The sequence below is a fragment of the Equus caballus genome, chromosome 14 (genome assembly GCF_041296265.1).
Source record: "Equus caballus isolate H_3958 breed thoroughbred chromosome 14, TB-T2T, whole genome shotgun sequence".
NCBI classification, from domain to species: Eukaryota; Metazoa; Chordata; class Mammalia; order Perissodactyla; family Equidae; genus Equus; species Equus caballus.
In genome coordinates, this window is record NC_091697.1 from 76260982 (window position 1) to 76280361 (window position 19380).

General features: G+C 36.7%; 1 protein-coding gene and 1 pseudogene across 1 annotated transcript in view; one reads left to right on the top strand and one right to left on the bottom strand.

Annotated features, from left to right (window-relative positions):
- Nucleotides 1-478: 478 nt before the first annotated feature.
- On the top strand, nucleotides 479-2261 carry LOC138917349 (tigger transposable element-derived protein 1-like; annotated as a pseudogene).
- An 8875-nt stretch (nucleotides 2262-11136) lies between these two features.
- WDR36 (WD repeat domain 36) overlaps nucleotides 11137-19380 on the bottom strand; it is a 38764-nt gene continuing 30520 nt past the window's right edge. The window contains exons 18-23 of the mRNA XM_023616968.2: nucleotides 17974-18071; nucleotides 17432-17577; nucleotides 14915-15034; nucleotides 14653-14734; nucleotides 12818-13005; nucleotides 11137-11662 (exon numbers count right to left, since the gene is read on the bottom strand). Of these exons, the coding sequence (XP_023472736.2) occupies nucleotides 11513-11662; nucleotides 12818-13005; nucleotides 14653-14734; nucleotides 14915-15034; nucleotides 17432-17577; nucleotides 17974-18071 (784 nt within the window). The 3' untranslated portion in view covers nucleotides 11137-11512. The remainder of the gene's footprint in view (nucleotides 11663-12817; nucleotides 13006-14652; nucleotides 14735-14914; nucleotides 15035-17431; nucleotides 17578-17973; nucleotides 18072-19380) is intronic.

The window sequence follows — 19380 nt, forward strand, 5'->3', positions numbered from 1 at the left end:
ATGGTGGGGCTCTGGAACCAACGCCCCATGGATACCAAGGGAGGACTATATATATAGGCATACCTCATTTCATTCTGCTTCACTTTATGGTGCTTCACAGATACTGCATTTTTTTACAAATTGAAGGTTTGTGGCAACTCTGCGTTGAGCAAGTCTATTAGCATCATTTTCCAACAGCATTTGCTCACTTCATCTCCCTGTGTCACATTTTGGCAATTCTCACAATATTTCAAACATTTTCATTATTATTATATTTGTTATGATGATCTACAATCAGTGATCTTTGATGTTACTATTGTAATTGTTTTGGGGTTCCACGAACTGCACCCATATAAGATAGCAAAATTAATCAATAAATGTTGTGTGCGTTCTGAATGCTCCCTCTACCAGCCGTTCTCCTGTCTCTCTCCCTATTCTTGGGCCTCCCTGTTCCCTGAGACTCAACAATACTGAAATTAGGCCAATCAATAACCCTCCAATGGCCTCTAAGTGTTCAAGTAAAAGGAAGATTCACATATCTCTCATTTTAAATCAAAAGCTAGAAATGATTAAGCTTAGTGAGAAAGGCATGTTGAAAGCCAAGACAGCCCGAAAGCTAAGCCTCTTGCACCAGTTAGCCAAGTTGTGAATGCAAAAGAAAAGTACTCGAAAGAAATTAAAAGTGCTACTCCAGTGAATACAGAAATGATAAGAGAGCAAAACGGCCTTATTGCTGATACGGAGAAAGTTTTAGCGGTCTGGATAGAAGATTAAACCAGCCACAACATTCCCTTAAGCCAAAGCATAGTCCAGAGAAAGGCCCTAACTAACTCTCTTCAATTCTGTGAAGGCTGAGAGAGGTGAGGAAGCTGCAGAAGAAAAGTTTAAAGCTAGCAGAGGTTGGTTCATGAGGTTTAAGGAAAGAAGCCATCTCCATAACATAAAAGTGCAGAGTGAAGCAGCAAGTTCTGATGTAGACGCTGTGGCAAGTTATCCAGAGATCTAGCTAAGATAATTAATGAAGGGGCTACACTAAACAGATTTCCAATATAGATGAAACAGCCTTCTATTGGAAGAAGATGCCATCTAGGACTTTCATAGCTAGAGAGGAGAAGTCAATGCCTGGCTTCAAAGCTTCAAAAGACAGACAGAGTTTCTTGTTAGATGCTAATGCACTTGGTGACTTTAAGTTGAAGCCAATGCTCATTTACCATTCCAAAAATCCTAGGCCTTTAAGAATTATGCTAAATACACTCTGCCTGTGTTCTATAAATGGAACAACAAAGCCTAGATGACAGCATATCTGTTTACAACATGGTTTACTGAGTATTCTAAGCCCACTGTTGAGACCTACTGCTTAGAAAAAAAAAGATTCCTCTGAAAATATGTGTGCCCACTAACAATGCATCTGGTCACCCAAGAGCTCTGATGGAGATGTACAATGAGATTAATGTTGTTTTCTTGCCTGCTAACACAACATCCATTCTGCAGCCCATGGATCAAGGGGTAATTTGGACTTTCAAGTCTTATTATTTAAGAAATACATTTCCTAAGGCTATAGCTGCCATAGACAGTGATTCCTCTGATGGATCTGTGGAAAGCAAATTGAAAGCCTTCTGGAAAGGATTCAACATTTTAGATGCTATTAAGGACATTCATGATTCATGGGAAGAAGCCAACATACCAACATTAACAGGAGCCTGGAAGAAGCTGATTCCAACTCTCATGGAAGACTTTCAGGGGTTCAAGACTTCAGTGGAGGAAGTAACTGCAGATGTGGTGGAAACAGCAAGAGAACTAGAATCAGACGTGGAGCCTGAAGGTGTGACTGAATTGCTGCAATCTCACAATAAAATTTTAACAGATGAGGAGTTGCTCCTTACGAATGAGCAAAGAAAGTGGTTTCTTGAGATTAAATCCACCTCACCTGGTGGAGATTAAATCACCTGGTGAAGATGCTGTGAGGATTGTTGAAATGACAACAAAGGATTTAGAATATTACATAAACTTAGTTGATAGAGCAGCAGCAGGGTTTGAGAGAAGTGATTCCAATTTTGAAAGAAGTTCTATTGTGGGTAAAATGCTATCACACAGCATCACGTACTACAGAGAGGAAGAGTCAATCGACGTGGTAAACTTCACTGTTGCCTTAGTTTAAGAAATTGTCACAGACACCCCAACCTTCAGCAATCACCCTGATCAGTCAGCAGCCATCAACATCGAGGCAAGACCCTCCACCAGCAAAAAGATTATGACTCACTGAAAGCTCAGATGATGGCTAGCATTTTTTAGCAATAAAGTATTTTTTAATTAAGGCACGTACATTGTTCTTTTCAGACATAATGCTATTGCATACTCAATAGACTACAGTATAATGTAAAAATAATTTTTTAATGTATTGGGAAACCAAAAAATTTGTGTGACTCACTTTATTGCGATATTCACTTTACTGCAGTGGTCTGGAACCAAACTTGCAATATCTCGAAGGTATGCCAGTATGGGAGAAGGGTGGATGTTGGATGGCCAAGGGGAGGACTATGGGGATATCTGTCCTACTTTTTTGACCCCACATAACTTGTGAACACTCTTTCAATGTTTGGAGAATTTCCTACTTAAAGTCTCTGCATCCCCAACATAGAACCCAGAACCTCACTCTCTAGACCTCCCTTGTAGCTTGGGTACAGGTGTGAGCCTTAGACTGTTCCAACTGGATGCATCCACATGACAATGTAAAGCATAAGTCATTGATGTGGAGAAGGAGGTGCTGTATGGAATCTATTCCAGTGAGGGAGGTGGCCAAGACCTCCAGCCTTCAGAATCACCAGGGACACTAGCACCAGGGCAAGGATCAGCCATGCAAGTGCCTTGGGAGGATCTATACATGGTTTTCAGCCACAGGCCACAAAAGACTTGAAAAGATCCTTAAGGTTCTTTAATAAATTATTTTTTGCTGAAGATAACTGAAACTGATTCTAAACATCCAGAGTGATATATTTCATTATATTAACAATTTAAACATTCTTGATTTATCCCTTCATTGTCTTAGTCCAAAGTTTGTCATCTAGTCCTAACTGAACTCAGTAGACCACTGGTCCCAACTAAATCTGAGATTGAATGGGATCTCAAAACCTAAGAGCCACCCTGGTCCCACTGGCCCTCTCAGAGGATCTGAGAGTAGTATTGACTCATATTCCATATCTTGGCACATCAGGATTTAAGGTATTTTCAGAGATGAGCACTGGGATTGCATAGTATATGCTACCACATCTTGGTGAAGCTACACATTTCTTTAATCAATCAATTGGGGCAGTAAGTCTCAGGACTCCTTCACTCTTAAAAATTATTAAGGACCCCACCAAGCTTTGATTATATAGATTCTATCTATTGATATTTCCTATATTTGAAATACTGAGATCAAAAAGAGTAGAATAACTTCCTAGTCTTATTACGAAAATACTTTTTCATAAGATTTTGCTGAGCCTCTGAAAGGATTTCAGGGACTTCCAGGGAACACAGGATCACTCTATGAAAAACAGGCAATTAGGTATTTATTGAACACCTGCTGTGTGCACAACATTGCAACGGACTCTACAGCAAATTAGGAAGTTCAGCTGAGGGCAACAGCGTAAGCAGAGGCAGAGGCATGGGAATGAGCTGCCATGGTGGCAGATGAGGAGGAAACCAACCAGGCTGAGTGCTTTGAAGACGGGGGAAAACCATGAGAGACACTTTTCCATATGATCTAAATTTACCCCAAACGCTCATGGGCAAGGTTATCTGTTCAGAGGTTTTGCTCCATAAGAACTATTTAAAAAAAAAAAAAAAAGGGCCTTTTGTTTCATAAAAGAAGAATTTTTTAAAGAGCAGTTTTTTTAAAAGATAAAATTGGTTTCAAGTGATACAATGTGTGGTTTATTTGTTGAGAGATTGTCATTTTCCAGCAGGAAGGGGAATGGTAATTTCTTTCTTTGGGCTCTGTTAAAGGGTGAAGAGAGAAGCTAATGTGAGAATATGTCTCTGCCATTTAGTTCATTTGGAGTCAAGTGGACTATTTCTGTTTATTGTTGAAGGAGAGTGAAACTCTCCGCCCAATGTTCCTCATGCTTTCTGGGAAACTTCAATCAGGTACCATACCACTTAGGTGAGGACGTCTTCCACCAAGACCTGCCCTTCCTACCACTTTCTGGAGAAGCTCAGGCTCATCCAAGCACCAGGTGACTCATGGCCACTTCCATGTGTCTTCTACGTCCCAGCTCATATCAGCCAAGTGTAGAGAGGAGACAGACCTGGAGATCATCCACTCCCCTCACAGAGCCAATGGCAGGGACTCACATCCAAGCAAGTATCATCAGGTCACATGGGGCCTGGGGATTTCTGGGAAGGTCCAGTAATTCAGGAAGCAAACACAGTTGTAGCTTCCAGGGGTCACCTTTCAGAAGGAAGTAAAATCCTGGCCAGATACATAGGATCTGTGTACATAATAGGATGTACGCACGATGGATGTATGTATGGTGAGATATATACAAATAAATTTTATTTGAAAAACTAAATGAAAAGAGTAAAAAATAAAGTAAAATAGAGTAAAAAAACACAATTAAATATACAGAGTACTGAACTGCATAAATAGCTATACCCAGAATCAACAGCTGTTAACATTTTATCCTATTTTGTCTAACTTTAAATAAAAATACATTAGATAATGCAGACAAGTTGAAGTTTTCTTCGTACCCAGTTCAAGGACCACTGGTCTCCACATATCCCCAGAAGTGACAACTAGCATGCTTTTAGCCACCCCTGACTTTCCATTACCTTTTTCATTCCCTGTTTATCTCTGAATTTTGTCTTTCTTTGCTGGCGCCTCCCTGCCCCACTCACCTTTCTTCCAAGATCCATGGCAGTTGTCCTCTTCTCCATGCAGCCTTTCCTAGCTCCACAGAAGCAGATGTTGTGCTGTCTCTCCTCCTGCATGGCTCATCTCCAGGAGCTGGAGGTCAGGCACCTTGTCTCACTTGCGCTGGTATCTGCAACGTCTTGTGGAACCCTACACAGGATTACTGAATGAACCACTGAGGAAAGGGAAGGGACAAGGATGGGTTGAAAGAAGCTCACGGTCCCCCATGCATCTATTTCCTCACCTGTATCAGTCTGCTTGTACAGTGCCTTCACCTCACCTCCTTGTCATCACAACAGACATGCACAACTCATCCTGTTCCCTGCTTCCACCTTCCAGTAGGATCAGACCGTGTCCAATGTACCAAGAGCTAACACTGGCACTCAGCTCCCTGGGGAGTGGACCTCAGATCTAACAGGGCAAGGCCAATACCTCACCTCCACTTCCCCAGATCTGACCATCTAGTATCAATCCATTTCTTCCAGAGAATGGAGAGGTGGCAATTTCCAAGAAAGACTAGGGTTTTTTTCTCCTGAATTATTTTATCTCTTCATATGCATTGCTTTTCTAAATTGTAATCAAATCCTTTGTTAAAACAAGAAGGGCAGTGAAACAGCAGGCAGATGTTTGGTCATATTTTACTCTCCTCCATGCAGGTATACATGTACATTTAGAAGTTACTTGAGACCTTCCGTCTGCACACACACATGCATGCACATGCGTGCATGCTGCGCCATTTGAAATGAAGAAACTCCTAGCAATCACTCTTTTTCAAAGTGTGAAGGTTTAGAAACAACTTTTGTTTCATCTTTGCTCTAAAAGATAGCAAAGGCAAAAGGCCAAGCAAAAGAATATAAAAGAATGATGAGCTAAAAATTAAGCTCCCCCAGGACCAAAATCCTTGTATCTTTTGTTTCCTTAAGTATTTCAAGAGCATAAAACAGCACCTGAGACAGAGTAGGTCTAAGTAAGTATTTGATGTCAGAATGAATAAGTCAATGATTGAATGAAGAGTCCATCACTGTGCCGGCTGAGGAAGCTGCCACCTTTTGGTATATTATACTTCTTAGAGACTCAGTCTACACAGTGAGGTGAGTTCAGGCTGGGCAACCCCCTCGATTGCCACTCCTTCTCCCACTGGGCTTGCATCATATTTACTCTAGAGAGCAGGGTGTGGCCAGGAGCAAGGAAACAAAGACCAGAGCTATGGGACAGAAGCCAGACTTGGAAAGTTCAGATGGGGAAAGAGAGCCAAAATAAATGAGTTATAAAGACTATAATTTAGTCAGAAATAGTGGAAAAAATTAAAATGGGGGCCCAGCCTGGTGGCTCAGCGGCTAAGTTCACACGTTCTGCTTCTCGGCTGGCCGGGGTTGGCTGGGTCGGATCCCGGGTATGGACATGGCACCGCTTGGCAAAAGCCATGCTGTGGAAGGCGTCCCACGTATAAAGTAGAGGAAGATGGGCATGGATGTTAGCTCAGGGCCAGTCTTCCTCAGCAAAAAGAGGAGGATTGGCAGTAGTTAGCTCAGGGCTAATCTTCCTCAAAAAACGTTAAAAAAATTAAAATCGTAGCCAAAAACGCTGATGTGAAATATCCATTCCTGGCCATAACAGCAAATAAATGATACTGCTAAAAATTATTTGTCTAAGATTTATGCCATTCTTATTTTTTTTACAGTGACCATTACATCATTGTTATATACATGTCTGTGGTGTAAATCACTTTTTAAAAATTGCAGATGAAAATTAAGAATTGAATATCTTATGTACCTCTTTAGAGACATTTAGAATTTAGCTGGAATTGGAAATTAGCCTAATTGGAATTGGAAATTCAGCATACAGTAGAGACAGTGAAAAAAAATCCCTACAGAATTCTTTGTACAACGGATTAAATTTCATTGTAAGGCCTCATACCTCTGGATTTTGCAGGGGGCTGGGCAAGGGGTGGAGGCAACGACAAAATTATTAAATTAAAATTACCTATCTCTTTCACATTAGTTTAGGCTTTTTTGAATAACGTTCAGTGAAATTTTATGATCAAATTTTCTACTATGGCTGTTTCTTTCCTGTCAGTGGTTTAATCCACTCCCTTCTCCTTTCCAAGATGGTGTATGGGTAAAGTGAAAGCCTTCTGTGTTGCCAGATCCTCCCCTCCACTCACCACCACCAACCTGCCTAGCCTGCACTGGAAGTCTCAGGCAGCCTTCCAACTGGGCCCTGGGCTAGGATGGTGCCACCACACTCTGGTATGCGGTAAGGGCTCACTCTGCCACAGTGGCTCTGTAGCTAGACCACTGGCACTATACTCTGGGCTCTCTCCCTAGGTCCCCTCAGGAAGCAGATGGAAACTTCCAGAGGTCTCCAAATACCACCCACAGTCATGGAAAACTGGGTTGTGAGCTGTCACAGGCTTCTCCCTCTGCCTAAATATGTCACCATACAATCACACCTTGACTACAGTTCAGTTTGAGGCTCAATGAGATTCTATTTCAGGATTTGTTAAAAGATAATCATTATCTAATTAGCGTAAGGGGAAAACGTAAATTCAGAGCCGCTGGCAGCTGTACTGCCTCAGGTTCTGACCACTTATACGCTGGAAATAGAAGATTCTGGCACATAGTAGGTACCCAATAAATATCTGATGAGTCAAGGAATGAAGACTGATCTTGACTGAAACGTTGGCCAATAACGAGGGGAGCAAAAAGGGGAGATGGAAACTAATTCCCAAGGAACCCGTGGATTTAGCAGTAGGTAAAGCCAATTTTTATCCCCGGACTTTGCAGACACTCATGTATTTGAGATGGGCTTCTGTCGCTTGCAAGCAAGTGATTAATAAAAAGGTATAACCCTAATATAACTTACACTAATAAATTTGAAAATCCAGATTAAAGTCATGATTTGTAAGGAAAATACTGGCTTGAGACAGAAAGTCCAATTAGTGCAGTAACCATAGAAAAAATTACATAGGCAAAAATCACCATATAATAAAGACTTTATGCAGGACTTTTTCCCCCTTTGATTAGGCAAGTTTAAAAAAAATATCAAGGATAGACAATTCCATGAAACAGGCAAATGCACTAGTTTCATCTTAAACAGTTCATCCCAGGAATGAAAACTTGATTCAATATTAGAAATCTTTGAATAAAATTCACTAAATTATACCAATTAAAGAAGATATTGGTCTTCCAACATATGCTCAAAAATCACTAGATAAAATTCTACACTAACCTCTAGTTTAAATTTTCTTAAAGTAGCAAATTAGTAATAAAACGTAACTTCGTTAACAAAGGATAGCTACCGGAGATTCAGAGCAAACATTATCCTTAAAGGTGGAACATTAAAAGCATTTCCACTGAAGTCAGTAACAAGACAAAAATTTCTGCTAGCCTTCTAGGTATCAACATTGTGTGCCAGATCATAGCTAAAGCAATCCTAACAAAACAATTAAATGAAATATGAGTACCGGATGGAAAATAAAGTCTCATCAATTGCGGAAGGTGGCATTCTCTTGGATTTTCTAAGAATATACTGACGAACTTTTAAAAGTAAGAGTTCTGCAGTGTCAAATAGATCAGTGTTGAATTTGAAAAATCAAATTTTTTTATGACAGCAATAACCAATTATAAAAAATATATTAGGAAAAAGACATACTTCACTATAGCAGCAAAAGTAAAATCTCCGGAAATGAATCTGTCAAAAAATGTATGATTATATACAGAAATCTTATAAAACCAAGAGAAACCCATGAAAGATCTTGTTTAATGAAGACATACATTGTTCTTGAAAAGAAATACTATTGTAATTCTCTCCAAATCAATACTATAAATTTAGTGCAACCAAAATCAAAACCTCAAGAAGATATGCTCACCAATAGCTAATAAATATTTGAAAAACATTAGGAAGATTTTACCCCCACCAAATCTGAACATGTAACAGAAAACTGTAATCAAATCAATGCATTATTTATTAGGGATATCAAATATCTCAACTAAAAACTCTAGCACGTATATAACAGCATTTCAAATCAGTGAGAAAAGAATGGCCTTCCATAAGCGGTTTTTGGATTTTTTAATAAAAGCAGTTCTGTACCTTATGCTCTGCATAAAAATCAATTACAGATGAAGATCTGGATGCATACATGAGACATATCTTAGAAGAAAATACAGAATACACTGAAAAAGAAGTCATAAAAAACTATTAATTTGACTATATATAAATATAAAACATCTATAAAAAAAGATACTATAAGTTAAAGACAGGTGACCAACTGAGAGAAAACACTGGTAATGAACGTAGAAGACTAATATCTAAACTTTACGAAAAACTAACAAATCCATGAGACAAATCGTTCAATAGAAAAATGAGCAGTGTCAGGAAAAGGTAATTGACATGAGAAATACAAAAATGGTCTAAAATAAACATACGAAAAGATGCCCATCCTCACTAGTGGTAGAGACTTTTTAATTAAAGCAATAAAAACAACAATTTTCCACCCATTAGATTAATAAAAAATTTAAAAATGATATGAGAAGAAACGGTAAATTGATAACAGCCATCTTGGAAGCCAACTGAAGTATCTCTTTTAAAATTGGCTAACTCTGGCCCAGCTATTCAAAGCCTAAGCATATACTACAGAGAAATCCTTACATGTACATGAAGAGTCATACAGAACGATGTTCTTCCAGCATTGTTCGTAATTAGGAAAAAGAAAAAAGGATCTACCTTAAGTGTCTATTATAGGCTAAACAGATTGTGGAACACTGAAAAAGTAAAGAGATTAGATATGATAATACCGAAAAATAGAAAACCAAGTAGAAAAGCTGCAGAATGATATATGTAATTTATGTAAAAACCAAAACTATACATTTAATTTCCTGTGGCACAGATAACATCTATATACATTCACAGAAAAAGGTCCAGATGGAAAGTGAACCACTGTTACTTCTAGGGAGGATATTGGGATTGAAGGTGATGGTCAAAAATAGACCTGTCTCTGATGTTTTAACACGTAAAATGTTGTCACATACTATTTATAGTTTAAAATTTAAAGGAAAAACAGGACGCATAGAGTGACACACTGTAAGAAAAAACATACACACAAAATTATCCTTTGTATTTCTTTCTCCCTCCCTTCTGTGATGGCAAACACACAGCAAAGGTTCTGGAAGATTACTTGCCAAAATGATGCTGTAATACTATCTAAAGATCTCTCCCATAAAAACAAAACACACAACTCCTGTATTCTCATTTGAAAAAGAAGAAAATTCAAGATTTATAAAAGCAATACAGTTTCAGTTTAGAGCTCTTATTTTTTTTGTTTTAGTTATTTATAATCTTCACATGGTACATGACTGTATATTGGAATTTTGCCCTATCTTTAGAGTACAGTATTTGGGGCAGAGAGAAAGTTTTTAAAGTTAGAACTTAAGTCATTACTAACATTTCAGTCAGTGGCTTTATTAAGTTTATAGACACTTCTAAAGGAAATACAAAATTACAGTACAAACTAGATTGGCTTATTTCTTTAGCAGTTTACTAATCCTACTTTACACCATTAAACAAAAACTCTTTGGTATTTAAAGTTATCACTGATCAACTCCTTGTGAGGACTGTTCCTTCTGGAAATCATTCTGTAAAACCTTTTATCCTAATGAGAATGATCCTGGCTTTCAAATACAACCAGCTGCATTTCATGAACTACACTCTTACGTGTATAAACTAAAAACTGTTTTCAGAGCACTGTGCTTTTAAGAACTGCTTGTTTTTAATCCACATATTGCTCTAGTCTTGAACCATGAAAAGAAAATGATGAGAAACTGCCAGAGCTATCTGGTTTCACAATAGTTATGAGAAAACTATAGTCAGCTGTTTCTTCCCAAATCAAAAGGTCATCAGCGGGGAAGAAAAATCTTTGGAGGATATCTTCAATGGAATTGAGAATTTCCTTGACCTATTCTAGGTATCTGTTCAACTGTCTCTGATAGCAATTTGCCTTGTAAAAGTGTCTCTCACATTCCTAATACAAGAACAAGTTTCTTTAGAAAGGCTACAATGGAAAGAGCACTATGGCAGTGTTAGAAAATCTGGATCTGTCACTGAGATCCCCAGCTGACCTCAGCAGCTTCCTCTTGTGCATTACAGCAGGGCTGCACTCATGTCTGACACTCCTTCCAGCTCTAGTCCATGATCCATGTTTTCATCACAGGCCACCAAGGAAGGAAATAGACCTTTTTACTTCATATCAATGAAGGCACTTTTACAACTGCATTATGTATCAGTTTTATTTTCAATTTAATTCAGCAATACTTCATATGAAACACCCAGCATCTCTTATATGTTACAGATATTCAAAAAATATGAGCTGGTGATGACAATTCTAAAAAAGTCATATACAAGCAACCGATGTGAAGAGACTCAGAAAATAAATCATTTGAGCAGACTCCTTTAAGTCTTTAAAACAAAAGGCAGGTATAACTTTATTTCTAGAAAGTATTTAACATTTAAGGTGGAGAATGACTGACTAGTCAGAAATGCTAGCATTTATTTTCTTTTAACATTGAAACTTAGAAAACAAGGTATGAGTTAAACTGAACTCATTCAATATAAGTCTTTGATTTATTTAGTCACTTAAATTTACTTTTATAACAAAGCACTTTTTATATAATTTAAAACACACAAGCTTTGATTGAAGAGTGATTGTAAATGGATCCAGTTTTCTTCCACCTGTGATGACAACTTTGTCAGTTCTTCTAGAAGTACTGGCTCTGAAGGAAGCATTTTAAGGTGTAGCTGAAAAGAAAAATACAAATAGTTGAACATATAATTTAAGAAAATTAAAAAGCTATTTATTCTGGATTCAAGTTTTTTACAAAGGAATGTCAAAAGATACTATTCTGAATACTTTTTTCTTAAATGCTGGCTTGTTACTGTCTCTCATTTCCCTCTCTGCTGTCAAACTTTCTTTATGAGTTCCTTCATGGCACTGTCACTCCCGTAGTAGCAGTGAAGTATTCCTTACTCTCCTCCATCCAAGGACAGTCCTGATACAGACCCAGAAACCAGGTCCTAGTTCTAATACTCAATTCATATTTCTGTGCTTCTTTAAGTTTCTCTTTCCATTGTAACCCACTGGTAATAAATGGCAGATGGGTCCTTTGCTTTATTTTCTAAAGATTTAAGTAAATTTATATTTAGGAACTAAGCAAATTTGGGAAAAGATACAGAAACAATTTTTGGCATTTTTATTTTTTCATCCTATATGCTACCATGGAAATATTTACTTTTTAAATAATTAGATCAAGTGAAAACCCCATTTTGGGTATTAATAGGATAGATGAAGAATCATATCTGCTATCACTGAAAATCAGCACAATCTACCTCCTTCAATACATTACACTACTGAAATAACCATGAGTTCTCCATTATATTAGACATAAAAGCAACTCTGTTACTGCCAAAACACTTGAAACTCCTTCAACCAGGATAGAACTAAATATTTTGATTTCAGCAGTAGAACAAAACAAAACAAAACAAGAAAATAAACATAAAAGCTGACTTTCTTTTCATGATCAGAGAAAAACTACCAAAATGTAACTACTTGAAAAAGTTAAAAGCTTTGTATATTGAATCAAATGGATGATACAGAAAGTGAGGGGGCTGAGTCAAAACTGTGCTGAGTTAAAAAAGAAAAAAAAAAAAAAAAGACTACAAAGCTACAAAGCTGTCCAATATGGCAGCTACTAGGCACAGGTGGCTACTGAAATTTAAATTAACTAAATCTCTGTAAAATAAATTCACTTGCTCAGTCACATTAGCCACATGTGGCAAGTGGCTGCCCTGCTGGACAGTGCTGATTAGAACACTGCCTCCTTTGCAGAAAGTTGTATCAGACGACACTACTCTGGAGGAAGGCCAGCTGGAAGTATTCTCTTACACTAGACTTACCTTTAGAAACAAGGCAAGGTAGGCCTGGGCTAACTCGAAATCACGCTTTCTGTCCAACATCATCCCGATCATTTTTAAGAAGCTCTGCATAACTTCTACAGACCCGCCACAATCAGGAGACAAGCTTCGCAGCTCTGTTTCAATTCCTGATGGGCCTAATTCTTTTAGAAGGTTAAGAGCAGCTTCATCTGCATAAGTTTTAAAAAGAATCCAGTTATCCAATCCCTTCACTTAAGAAACTAGTTTTCATTTCATACTCCAAGCAACATATATTTTAATTGCAAAGGAAATGCTTTCTGTGGCTTAGTTTTTTTCTGTTAAGTAGTAGAATGAACACCAAATTAAGTAAAAGTCAGTAAAAATGATGAGAGCAATACAATAAAAAGTATTAAAAGCACTACATTTTTTGCATTTTAAGTAATTTAAGGTTTTTTCCTGCTGTTAAGGCTGTTCAAGAAAATCTAATTAATGCCTGGCAACAGACACTTTAAGAAGCTCATAAATCAGTCAGAACAAATCCAAATATAAGAAGGCTATAAAGGTATATAACTTTTTTTCTTGGTGAGGAAGATTGGCCCTGAGTTAACACCTGTTGCCTATCTTCCTCTTTTTGCTTGAGGAAGATTGTCGCTGAGGTAAACTCTGTGCCAATCTTCCTCTGTTTTATGTGGGACGCCACCACAGTGTGGCTTGACGAGCGGTGCTAGGTCTACACCTGGGGTCCAAAACTGTGAACCCTAAGCTGCTGAAGTTGGGCGGGTGAACCCAACCACTACACTACCAGGCCGGCCCCAAGAAATTTTTAATAGTAGTTGCCACTGAAAATAGAATGAGGTGGGGGAATTTATTTTTTTTTCCTTCTTTCTATTGTAATAAAAATTATAAAAGTACCACATGATCATTAAGAAACACTAACAATACAGAAATATATGAGGGGAAAGACCCTACTTTATTCTTATCCATGCCAAGTCTATTTTTTTCCCCTGACGTAAGCACTCTTACTTCATGCACATTCTATGAATATATATTCTATACACTTGCAACTATTTTTATATAAGGCATTTGATACTACAGTGGCAATGACTATGCTTTTAGCTTTGTGAAAAGGAACACCAATGACAAAGTCTAATAAATTTTATTTTCTGTTCTTCAGTAGATACTACACAAAAGCGCTTCTCTTCTTTGTACCCCCATAAATATAACAAGTTACTCATTGTATGATCTGCTATTCTTCAGTTATTTACAATGGCCCATCAGTACCATTCTTTGACTTTTTGAATGTGGACTCCAGTGATAATGGGATATAAACAAAAGCACTTGGAATAGAAAACAAGAGGATAAGTCAAACAGGAGAGAGACTGTGATTTTGTTAATTGCTTATGGTTCTTATTGTTCATCATTATTAGCTACAGCCTATAGCTTTCAAAGTTTAAATATACTAACACGATCAATAAAAAATTTTAAAATTGTCTGTTTATGGGATAATTTGGGAATATCTGAAATCACCTAAGACAAAAGTGTCTGTCTTGCAAACTGTATTTGTAAAAAAAACAAAAGCAAACAATAGAAAAAAATATAATTTTCCATACAGAAAGTGTGAAAGGTTCTCAAAAGACCATTATAATATTAATATCATCTGAGTTTAGTGTCATCCATTTAACATAACAATACAAAAGCTAAAATTACTTCAGATTAAAAACAAAACTTCAATCCTTTTAAATTTTTACTATCTTCTTTCAGGTACTGACAATCTGTTAATATTTCATTCAATTTCTCTTCACATAAAGTAAAATAAGCTGAAGATACTTGGTAAAATATTTTATTATTTAACTTACATTTATTATTTACCAGTCCTTCTTCAAGTTTCAAGCAGAAATCTGACTTTTGAGCCAAAATTCCAAGATTTACCACTTTAGACTTAAACAGAAACAAATACATGTTATTCAAAGAACACAAGTGTAACAAAAAAATTTATAGTTTATAATTAAAAGCTATCATTAATTTACTATCTGTAAAACGAGGTTTCGGTAAAGAACTACAAAAGTACAACACAAAACACACCCCCATATACTTAGAAAGCTCTAATTTGGTTTTTACCTGTTGGGGATCATTATTTTGTTCAGGTACAGCATATCTGGGTACAAGGCCAGGAACTGTTGGAATAAAAAATGGTGCTGATTTGGGTACTTTGGGTGGTTCCTTTGGTTTATTCTTTTTCTGATTAAGAGAAAAATGAGAAAGGGAAAAAGACTAGTAGGTAATTATCTTGCCAACAATTTCTAATATTTAATTCCAAATCAATTTTAAAACAAATTTCAAAAAGTAAAAAAAAAAGGAATGAAACTTCTTCAGATTAGAATAACTAAAATAAAATCCCAACCAACCAATACCACAGATATCCTTAAACTGGCCTTCCCGAGTCAGCCCTCCAGCAGCCTTGCTCATAAGGCAGAAGGAAAATGACAGGGTTCAGAAGAAGCTCTCAGACAAACATAGCTCATTTTCCCCAAACACAAATATTTACAGGAATATTTAGGTGAAGAAATAACGACCAAGTAATTCTGACCTTCTTTTCACAAAATGGGCTAAAAAGCAAAATTTAAATAAATGCTCAACAGTTTCTCAAATTTCTTTTCTTCAAAAGAAAGATTCTGCTGTTGGAAGTAATTTGGTGAAATTTTTTGTGAAGCATGGCCCGTATTCTTCCATTGGAATTTTTATTTATTTTTCCTTAGTATTTTGTGTTTGTAAAAGGCAAGAGAACACTACTGCTCATTTATACAATATTTCCAGTGTTAGTAAAATTCTATCAGGAATGCCTCCATCAGAATTCCCAGTGACAGAATTTAGTTCTGGTGACTACAGTGCTACATATCACCGCCTCAGGAGCATCTGATGAAAGAGACTTTCTAAGGTAAACTGCCTGCTATCAGAGGCTCTAAATTTTACCTAACGCTGTTCCTCTTCCATTCTTTAGGCATTCTGTAATCTTAGGGAGACTTGCTTTTTGAAAGAAAGCCAGGATTACTTGTGGCCTCATGAAGGCACAGCATAAAAGAAACTTATTACATGAAATCAGGACAAAGCACTACCAAGGGCACCATAAGCACAGCCCTTCTCTGGGATGCTAGACTAGAGAAGGAGTAACAGTTACCCTCTAACTCTGTTCTTGAGTTACAAGGCAGATAGTCACTGAGTTTAAATAAAAATAAAAGGCTTTTGCAGCTGCTCCACAGGGCTCTGGAAATTATCTAATCTTATAAGGAAAACCAAGAGTAGAAAAAAGTTACCCACAGAACAAATATAGAAAATTCTAACTTCTTTCATTCAATAGGAAATAACATTACAGGCAGTAGCATATTTCTCTCATAAACATCATTCACTCAGGTTCCTATGTAAGTTTTTATGCAGAACGAACTATATTTTAGCAAGGAGCAGAGTAGCCCAAAAACTTAGCTCAGTCAATTGGTCATTATTCTGACTGTTCCCTTCACACTCATCTACTTGTTCATTTTAATGCACTGCGTTAAAGCTACTCCATAAAGTTCTCCTGTTATAGCTGACAGACTGACAACTTGATGGAAAGATTTCACAACTACGCTCCTAGACAATATTTACGCCGATGCCCAATCTCTCAAAGAGTGAGCAAGGAAGAAAGAAGCACTTTTAACTTCTGTGAGGAAAATTAACATGTGAAAACTTCTCTTTCCTTACCCAATACACACATATCTTTTCTGGTGCTAAGTTATTAGTTATAAAAATACTTCCCACATCTTGACATAGTTATCTATGTCAGTGTTCCTTACACTTTTTTTATGCCAGCCCACAATGTGACTTACTACAAACATAGCCTCTGGTGAATGTGTGAGTACATGCATCTAACCAAATCACGTTTCAGAAAACACTTACCCTTGTCAGAAGATACTCCTCTGAAATTTTTTACTATAGTCTATTCCTTTCAATTGCTTCTGCTACTCACAAATGGGGGTCATGAAATACACTTTGAAAAACACTAATTTATGCCATAAGTGTCCATTTATCATATAAAATGCAAATTTCTCAAGGCCAAAGGGGCTAGGTTTTTTTCACTGTCATGTCACAGCATTACTTAGTACCCAGTTCATACTGACTTATGTGCCTGGACTTGATATGACAACCTCTAAAAATCTTCTTGTAGTCGACAGAGCAGGGCGTGAGATGATAAAGGGTGGCTGAAGCTTAATAAAAAAGACTAGTGAAAGTCTTCTAGTCCCCAAGTGCCTAGCAACAGACATATCACACATTATGGTAGCAATTTCTTTCTTGTTTCAGAAGCCGAAAAAGCAGTTTATGAGGCTGGATTTTAAACATCCAATTTGTAATAGCTCTGCAGCTGCAGGCCGCACTTTTGCTATATCCAAAGGTTTGCTGAGTGCTCTCAAAGCCGATATACAGAGAGAATCTTGTGACAATCATTCTGGACTAAATAGCATTCAACTACATGTTGTTCTCTTTACTACCTTAGGTATTAACTGTTCTTCCTAAAGCCCTCAGAGTAGGGAAACTATCTTTACCAAGGAAAATGCTTCTAGTGTGTGTCTTTACAGGCCAATAGTAAGTGTACTACAGTATTACCTTAATAACATCAAGATTAAGAAGGTTTTTCCACCGTGATTCAGGGAGGAGTGACAGAGTCACCAATTGCTCATTCAACTGTTCTGGGGAATCATATTCTATCATTTCATCACTTGGTTCTATGGTTTCTTCTGAGAACTCTACATCTTAAAACAAGAACATTTCAGGCAAAACAAATTAATGCAAAATGAGATTTTTATTAAGAAGCAATTTAATTCATTCCAAATCCATCAGTATTTCATAACATATTCACTCAATACAACCTTGTAAACTCTACTTATTTCATTTCCTTATCTTCTCATATTAAATACAACTCCCATCAACAAATGCAAAACAATTCTCTACTGGTATATTATTTGATATCTTATCAATATCACATCAATTATATTTTTATATAAATTCATGAAGTCATTCAAAATATTTCATATCAGTAAAAAAATATTTAGATTGAAGGCATTAAACTTTGCCTTCAGTAGCAATAACCCCTCATGTTAGGTTTATGATATTAGACTTCAAAAATTATTTTACCATTTTGTGTTTACCTTGGATTTGACAAGTACCAGGAAGCATCACTACTGAAGGAACATAATCTGTGGGCAGTGGTCGTAATGAAACAACTGAGTACAGGGAAACATTAGACCTGAGAAACAAAAACATAAGCAATATTTTAAATTTATAAAAATATGTTTTTTAGAGAAACTTCAATTACTGGTAATAATCTCTACAATCTTGAATTTGGCCATACATTCCAATCACTTATTACTTAAAAAAAGATCTCAAAGATAGATAGTATTCATCTGAAAATGCCTCGATTCATGTCATAGATGTCATCACAAGAAAGATGCACACAAACGTTATTAATAGAGTCTTTATTTTTAATGTGGTACAAAAAGGTATTTATTTGCAAGGTCAGAAATGGATAATACTTTTATAAAGTAACATAACCTCCAAATATTTATATCGTTTTGACAAATGTCAACCTTCATTTAAGGAAATTATAACTGAAGGAAAGATGAACTCAGAAAGTTAAGCCAGAGAGCAATTAGGCTCATCAGACCCTTGGGGTTGCTGAAGAGTCATGGATTTCCCATTCTGTAGAACGGTCCTCTAAGTGGCCATGTTTCTGCTATCTGACCTGCACCATGGCCTTGGATGGCTAATCAAGATGTAGATACCTGTCCTAAAGTGGGCTAATCAGATTCTCTTTCCTATATATTATGAATCTGGAACAGAAAAGAAAAAAATGGGAATCTCAAGTTCTGAGTTAGCTTAATAGCAGTACTATATACTCCTGCTGCTGAGGTCCCATAGCTACTATTCTCATCTTGATTTTTCAAGCCCCATGGGTTTCAGGAGATACTCCATTTCACTTAGTAAGATGGCCAGATGCTACTTCTATTATATATTGAAATTACTTTCATATTATAAAAATCTAATTATAAAATTTTATAATTAGAAAACGAATTAATTTCTCTTCCTCAATAATGAGTTTAAAGAATCAGACATCTGAACTCAGGAAATACACAATTTTTCTAGACACAGATGATGTACCATTTATTTTGAACTCTTACATGTTGATTGTAGTGGAAATGGAAGATCACCATAAGTATTTTTACATGGTTATGAAGTTATGCAACTAGAATGAATCTCAGAAAACATTTTGCCCATATTTATGCTTTATTTTATAGATAAAGGAGGCTGAAAGAAGTGACTGGCCAAGGTCATAAAGTGATAGTGGGGTAGGGGCAGGAAGGCCAGAGCCTGGCTGGGGACTCCCCTTTTCTAACAGTTTAAAATTCATTTATCCTTTCTGCAAATAAAAGCCAAATATGATAACAGATAAAAATCAATCATGTGGTTTAGAATACACACTTGAGCAAAGCTAACTAAATTATCAAGCAGATACTGAATCAGTCATACACTTATGGGTGAATTAATTCTCTGTGTTA